This window comes from Cenococcum geophilum (genome assembly GCF_001692895.1).
Source record: "Cenococcum geophilum 1.58 unplaced genomic scaffold K441scaffold_26, whole genome shotgun sequence".
NCBI classification, from domain to species: domain Eukaryota; kingdom Fungi; phylum Ascomycota; class Dothideomycetes; order Gloniales; family Gloniaceae; genus Cenococcum; species Cenococcum geophilum.
The window spans coordinates 1,241,117-1,248,064 of record NW_027137584.1 but is presented as its reverse complement, the minus strand read 5'-3'; the positions used below and the strand labels follow the sequence as shown (position 1 = coordinate 1,248,064).

General features: G+C 48.2%; 3 protein-coding genes across 3 annotated transcripts; 2 read left to right on the top strand and 1 right to left on the bottom strand.

Moving 5' to 3' along the window:
* Positions 1-2,301: 2,301 nt before the first annotated feature.
* K441DRAFT_565300 (arsenical-resistance protein) lies at positions 2,302-3,561 on the bottom strand (the record flags this gene model as incomplete). The annotated part of the gene is made up of 4 exons (XM_067643693.1): positions 2,302-2,958; positions 3,010-3,096; positions 3,161-3,303; positions 3,357-3,561. The coding sequence occupies 4 exons, from the start codon at positions 3,559-3,561 to the stop codon at positions 2,302-2,304; spliced, it is 1,092 nt and encodes a 363-aa protein (XP_067503032.1).
* Positions 3,562-4,169: 608 nt separating this feature from the next.
* On the top strand, positions 4,170-5,001 carry K441DRAFT_661445 (uncharacterized protein). The gene is made up of 3 exons (XM_067648872.1): positions 4,170-4,493; positions 4,547-4,661; positions 4,739-5,001. The coding sequence occupies exons 1-3, from the start codon at positions 4,302-4,304 to the stop codon at positions 4,918-4,920; spliced, it is 489 nt and encodes a 162-aa protein (XP_067503031.1). The 5' UTR covers positions 4,170-4,301; the 3' UTR covers positions 4,921-5,001.
* Positions 5,002-5,475: 474 nt separating this feature from the next.
* On the top strand, positions 5,476-6,947 carry K441DRAFT_661443 (arsenate resistance ArsH). Its single transcript, XM_067648871.1, has 3 exons — positions 5,476-5,899; positions 5,985-6,183; positions 6,312-6,947. The coding sequence occupies exons 1-3, from the start codon at positions 5,595-5,597 to the stop codon at positions 6,648-6,650; spliced, it is 843 nt and encodes a 280-aa protein (XP_067503030.1). The 5' UTR covers positions 5,476-5,594; the 3' UTR covers positions 6,651-6,947.
* The last annotated feature ends 1 nt before the right edge of the window (position 6,948 follows it).

Sequence of the window (6,948 nt, the reverse complement as noted above, 5' to 3'; positions counted from 1 at the left end):
AACCGTAGCAATAAGTATAATTTCAGCCTTCTTTAACTGTTGGACGTCGCGTTTAGACACGCGGAGGTTATCTTTAGTTTCTTAACGCGTATTATCGGCGAGCGCCTCGCGAGCTTATAGGTCTTAGATAATATCGCGATCTTAGGCAGCACGCATCTCGGCTCGTATAAGCTTTAGGTGGTAGTTCTGTAGAAGGCGGTAGTATTTATTAGGTTCTCGTGCTACCATTTTTACAAACGTCTCGGCGTCTCGTATTTTAATTTTAATAGGTAGTAGCCCTTCCGCTTGCTTGTCCGTAGTTATATAGTCAATAAAAGATAAGACATTATCGGTGTCTATCTCCTTAGGGGTTAAGGCTAGAGCTGATAAATCGAATTCTCCTGGGATTAATTGGCGTCGTAGGTTAAGTATAGGTATTGGATTGTTCTTTGGGTTTAATATAGTGGCTAGTAAGAAATATCATCTTACTATTATGGGTTCCTTAGAAGTATAAAGTGAGGTAACTCGTAGGCACGCTGCTTCTGGCAGCGCCTGTAGTATTGCAGAGACGTAGAATTGGGTTGTAGGCTGGGTGTCGGTGGTAAAAAGGCGCAAACGTAATGTCACGGGACGGGGCAGTGGCTACAAGACGTATGTATTCGAGGAGTCTACAAGACGTTGCGCGATCGATCGTAAGGGTCGAGGGCGTAAGGAGGTGATATACCTACGCGTAGCTGACATAAGCTGTACGCGAGGTGTACGCGAGAGCACGGGGCTCTCCTATGGAGGCCCCTGCGGTGGGGTTCCGTGACAAGAGGCTCTGCATACAAAGGCTCTGCATACAAAGGCTCTGCGTATAGAGACTCTGCGTACGGAGGCTCGGCATACGGAGGCTCTGCATATAGAGGCTCTGCACGAAGCTACGTACGCGGAGCCTTCGTATGCAGAGTCTTTATATGTAGAGTGTCGTGCGGAGCGTCGTGAAGAGTCTCCGCAGGTAGAGCCTCCATACGCAGAGCCTTCGCACGAAGAGTCTTCGATACAGTCTTCGATGCAGAGCATCGTGCAGAGCGTCGTACAGAGCTTCCGTACGTAGAGCCTCCATACGCAGAGCCTTCGTACGCAGTCTTCGATGCAGAGTCTTCGATGCAGAGCATCGTGCAGAGCGTCGTGCAGGGCCTCCGTACGTAGAGCCTCCATACGCAAAGCCTTCGTACGCAGAGCCTCCTTTAACCCCCCCTTTATAAGAGCTTTGTGCAGGCGTCTGTTTATTGAGGTGTTCGTAAAGACGACCGCAAAGGCGTTCGTAGAGGCGTTCGTACAGACGTTCGTACAGGCGTTCGTACAGGCCGTTCGTACAGGCGTTCGTACAGGCGTTCGTACAGGCGTTCGTACAGGCGTTCGTACAGGCGTTCGTACAGGCGTTCGTACAGGCGTTCGTGCGAGCGTTCTCAGAGACTTCCTAGTATATTAATACTGTATATTAAAAGAGCCTTAGAGCTCCGTATAAAGCTTCAAGTAGAGCTTTGCATAGAGCTTGAGGTAGAGCTTTTGCAAGATCAAGACTAAGAATTTGATGTTCTAAAATTTTCGGATTTCGGGCGTTGGCGGTTTGGTGCGTATGGCCCACCATAAACTAGCTAAGGTTCGGGGTTGGTTTAGCGATTCAGCGCTGGCTAGTTGACTTAGTAACCGCGTCACGCTAGACCGCCAAGCACAGGCATTTAGTGGGGACTGCGGCCAGTGGCAATGCCTTACTGCCACAACGCCACAACCATAACAGTTCCAAGGCCAACCAGAGTTGCCCATTTTCTCTACTTTCTCTATCCTTCATCCTCAAAGTAGATCCTCACAAGGGTGTGGCCAGTACGGGTCGGCCGCCCTCCCTGCTTGTGGGGGCAACATCCTGTGCCAAACCGCTTTAATTACCGTTACATATAAATCATAGCCATGCTTACGTAGCCGGCCAGCTCTGCATTCGTACTAGCTCATACTATTGTAATTCTAGTCCCTGTTTTAGACCCGCTGCCGCTAATCCCCCAATACAATGCACCGTCTACCCATCCAACCTTGTACTTGATTCGCTAAAACTAGCACCGTCCAACGTTTGCTTCTATAAAATGTTACATCGTCTTTACTGTTACATCTCAAATGGTAGCGATCGACCGTGCAAGAATACATTAAGAGGTTATGGAAGGTCGAATAGCACAATGGAGTAGTATTAGCGTGAGACACTTCGGTACAAGTCTATACAGACATTCGAAGATGGTAATTGAATGCTACTATCAGGTTACTAAAACAACATCGATGTAATCCGGTCCTCTAATTCTTCCAATGCCATCTATTGCCGATCCATTTCACAAGATACACTAGCGCAAGAAGTACAGGTACTTCAATCAGAGGCCCAACGGTCGATGCAAGGGCCTGATCGCTGTCGGCGCCAAAAGTAGCAACGGCAACAGCAATGGCAAGTTCGAAATTGTTGCTGGCAGCTGTAAAGCTCTGTGTAGCAGAGATCTTATATCCAAATCCCAGCCGATGCGTGAGCCACAGTGTGAAAAAGAAGACGATGATGAAGTAGATGATTAAGGGTGCAGCAACTCGAACGACCGATACGATTTGATGAACCACTTGGTGGCCTTGCGAAGCGAAGAGAACAAGAATGGTGTAGAGGAGACCTATAAGTGACCAAGGCGCTGCCCATTTGAGGAATACGTTGTCGTACCAGGAAGGGCTGATGAGTTTGCGAACGGTGAATCTGGTCAAGATAGCCGCCCCTAGAGGTATTCCGAGAAAGACAGCAACGCTTATTGCTACGGTTGAGTATGAGACCGTTATGCGGCCGCTAGAATGGCTAATGACTCGAATGAAGAAGATTGCAAGCGGCGCATAGAGCACCATCTGCAAGATGGAGTTTACGGCCACTAAGATGGCGCAATATTCGCTGTCACCACCCGCTAGGCCAGTCCAGATCAATACCTGCCTATACCTTTAGTGCTCTGTTATTCGAAAGGAAAGAGGATAACGAACCATTGCGATGCACCTAGCTAATCCCACTAAGATCAGACCTTCGCGGAGCTCAGGTTTGTCTGGCAAGAAGGCCCAAGCAAGAGCAAGCTACATTTATTAGCTTCACGTTCATCTCTCATGATTACATCAAGGTAGGCTAGGAGCGACTTACCATTAAGAAAGGAGCAATAATCCAGTTCATGAAGATACTAAATCCAATCTGTATCCATAGTGCCCGGTGTTGGAAGACAAGGTGTAGAGTCTCGTATTTAACTTTACATAAAATGGGGTACATCATGACAAGCAAACCGATAGCTGCGCTTCCATTTAGCAGCCGTCTCGGGAGTGGAATGAATATCAAGACTCACCAATGGGAATTGAGACACCAACAAACTTGCCCTTCTGCAATGCCGGACCGGTGCTGGGGACGAAGTTACCTAGTAGAACGCCAATGATCATTGCCAGAAGAATCCATACAGCCAGAAAGCGATCCAGCCATCCCAAGCCGTTGAAAGCTGATACTTTATCGGGTACGATGGCCTTTTCAATTTGCTGTTTCTCGGAGTCTGGCATTAATGCGGAAGGAGGAGTGGTTTCTTTACCCCCTTGCCGAAGAGAATCCTCAGTGTCCGCTTTGTGTTCGTCCTTCGTTTTGAGCAGCTGCATGTTTGGGCGTCTGAGGATTGGTTACAAGGTGCAAGTAGACAAACCCCCGGGAGTGAGAGATGGAGAGCGATGATCAAAGAGAATGGCGAAAACGGTAGTTCAGGAGTTGGTAAAATCTCAGAAAAGTACGAGAAAAATATTGATGAACAGTAATGATGTGTTGAGGTAAAAGGTGACGCTGGATTAATACTATCCAAGGGCACGAATCCAGCCAATCACAGCTACCCAGTGACATTCCGTCGTACGCGTGGTCGTGCACCCCGTACCTTCCATAGGTTGTCTCCTGAGCATCCTTAAAAATATTTAGTCTCTTCTGGAAGGTTCATGATTGTTTGAAAATACAAAGACACTAGTGCTGTACCCAGCCAAATGGCGTTCGCCAGGGACCGTCGGCCAGATGTGAGAGATGACAGGGGATACCGCCACTCAGGCTTGAGCAGTGACATTCTCTCAGTTGCCCAGCTTTCGGTGTCACATTTCAAAGTCACAGACTTAAAAGCCCTTTGAATTGAAAGCTAGATCATAGATCATTCCGAATATTAATAATTTGTTCCAACCTTAGCAGATCAATACTCTCGACCAGTTTGTCGAAACCCCAACGATCACGCATCCTCTGCAGGAACGCACCCTCTTTGTCTTCAGTGAACATGACGCAAAATGGGCCAGGAGCTAGCAATCCGCCAATCCGTCCTGAACCTCCCTGGTATGCCGCCTATCCTGCGGCAAGGAATAAGGATCCTGCAACCATTTCCAGATTAGACCTTTTGGCTCTGATTAAACAGGGCAAGAAGCCTGGGAAGGACTTTATTCTTGTTGATTTACGCCGAACAGACCATGAGGTACCTTAAGTCCGCTCCTTTGGCGAGATGAGTAGCTTTCTAAATGCAAATAGGGAGGTACAATCCGTGGCTCAGTCAACCTACCCGCTCAGAGCTTATTCCCTACGATCCCTACACTATATACTTTGTTCAAGACCGCGAACGTCAGTACAGTAATCTGGTATTGCGGTACGCTCTCTAGTTTCGCTGTTTCCTACCCGATCTGCAGACTGCCAAATGAGCTGACAGGAAGATTCTTGCGGTAGGGTCATCTCGCGGTCGCGGAAATCGTGCTGCCGCGTGGTTCGATGATCACATTAAAGATCAAGGGGACTTGAACATGAAGAGTTTTGTCCTTGTGGAAGGCATCAAGGGATGGGCTGGCGCAGGGACGGACTACGTAGAACTTATGGACGAATATAATGAAGAAGCATGGCGAAAACAGTAATACATTTATTTAGAGGTAGCACGAGCATGCTGAGACTGAAAGTATTAATGCGTACTATAACGTCGCAATATATAAAGCGCTAGGGTTATCTTTACAATTGCATTTTATCTCCTTCTACGCCCAATGACAGATCAAGCGGAGCAATGCGCGAGACAACCACAATTCTTGCACATGCAAACACAGCCGTTTGCAGCAATAGTAGAAAGCCCCACAAAAATCTGGGATCAGGTATCAACCGTGCCCAAGGGTCGCCTCATAATCGCAGAAGGCTCATCCAGTTTCACGAAGATGTTTAGGTGGCTGAATGGTAAAAAGCGGGTCCTTGCGAAATAGAGGATTTCATTGATCTGCGCTGGCCGATATGTCACTGTTCGCCTGCTAGTGCAGATCTCAGCCACCCCGCAGAAATGGACCCTTGCACATCCACCGTATTTCTATTGGTTGACTATATATTTCTAGGCAACCTCCGACCGCGAATCAGGACCCGGCAGTGACAGATATACGTTGCTGTGGTTATCCATGACCTTACTCTCTGGTCCCTGCTTGTTCTTCTATCAGCCTTAATGAGTTTTCTCTGCTTCCAGCGTAATCTACCTGTTCGTTCCTTACTTCAGCATTGCTCGCGACGTTTATATAATTCCACATTTCCTCGTTCTGACTTTAGGTGCTTCACCATGACTGCGAATGGCTTTTACTCTTCGACCGGCGACCTTAACAACACGCAAGCAGCTCGAGCACCCATCGAGATTAAGCCAGATCTCTCGTTCGTTGAACGCACTTTTGCAATTTCAGCGTCAGAGGATATTCCAGAAGTTCGGGAAGCATATCGACCGTTCTTGATGAATGATAAGGTCGCCAGCAGCGATTGGATAGCAAAATTGGAGCTCAGTACCGCAATGAAGATGGTAGAGGAAGACCTCAAGAGGACTGGTGGAGACAGGCTGAAAGTGTTGGTGCTGTTTGGGAGCATGAGATGCCGGTCAGAGGCCCCTTTGCATACGAAAGAGCAATCCCTGGGCCCGACCCCTAGCAGACCAATAAAGCTCAAAGCTGACAGCATGCAGTTCATATTCGCGTCTCCTCGCTTTTGAAGCCGCCCGCATACTTTTCCGGCTCGGTTGCGACGTCCGCGTGTATGACCCCACAGGTTTGCCCGTCAAGGACGACGTACAGCATTCGCATGCAAAGGTACAAGAGCTCAGAAACCTGAGCAAATGGAGTGACGGACATGTCTGGGTGTCGCCTGAACAGCATGGAAATCTCGTAAGCCATCATCCTCTCCAACCAAACCCACCATTATACCCACTTTATTAGCGCTATCCCTCGGCCAACCATTGACGTGCCAAAAAACTAACTTAGTTCCTGTATATACTGCTGTTTTCAAAAACCAGATTGACTGGATCCCGCTATCCACTGGCTCCGTCCGCCCCACGCAAGGCCGCACCCTAGCAATCGCCCAGGTATCCGGCGGTTCCCAATCTTTCAACACCGTTAACTCGCTACGGATCCTTGGCCGATGGATGCGCATGTTCACCATTCCCAACCAGAGCTCCATACCAAATGCATACACGCAGTTCACTGACGAGACTGCGGAGGAAGGCGGAAGCAGACTCATGCCAAGTAGCAACAGAGACCGCCTCGTGGATTGTATGGAGGAGTTTGTGAAGTATACTATCATTATGCGGCCGCATTTTGATCTCTTCGGAGACCGGTTCAGCGAGAGAACTTAGAGGATGGTAGTGAGAGAAAAACGTAAGCAGCAGGATTTGGCAGCTGCTGCGGCCACGAAATCTGCTTCAACGACCAAGGATAGGAGGAATACGGCTAATGGAGTGGATATCCACGGCATTTAGATGTATGCGGCGGAAGGAGGTCGTTCTCGATAAAGAGAATGTTCGCACACGTTTATTATCTGCATAGCTTGGCATTAGAAGGATAGGATGGGAATTAAAATATTGGATCCTATAGAGGGCAATACAATTTTTTATGGACTATCTTTTACACAAAGGCACGAGTGTTTATTGGCCC

What these genes read in the sequence shown, in the direction of transcription:
- K441DRAFT_661445 (XM_067648872.1), top strand. Translation starts at nt 4,302, where the DNA reads ATGACGCAAAATGGGCCAGGAGCTAGCAATCCGCCAATCCGTCCTGAA. An exon ending in TACGCCGAACAGACCATGAG is followed by an intron (nt 4,494 to 4,546) that starts GTACCTTAAGTC and finishes AAATGCAAATAG; the next exon opens with GGAGGTACAATCCGTGGCTC. An exon ending in TACAGTAATCTGGTATTGCG is followed by an intron (nt 4,662 to 4,738) that starts GTACGCTCTCTA and finishes TTCTTGCGGTAG; the next exon opens with GGTCATCTCGCGGTCGCGGA.
- K441DRAFT_661443 (XM_067648871.1), top strand. Translation starts at nt 5,595, where the DNA reads ATGACTGCGAATGGCTTTTACTCTTCGACCGGCGACCTTAACAACACG. An exon ending in TTTGGGAGCATGAGATGCCG is followed by an intron (nt 5,900 to 5,984) that starts GTCAGAGGCCCC and finishes GACAGCATGCAG; the next exon opens with TTCATATTCGCGTCTCCTCG. An exon ending in CTGAACAGCATGGAAATCTC is followed by an intron (nt 6,184 to 6,311) that starts GTAAGCCATCAT and finishes TTCAAAAACCAG; the next exon opens with ATTGACTGGATCCCGCTATC.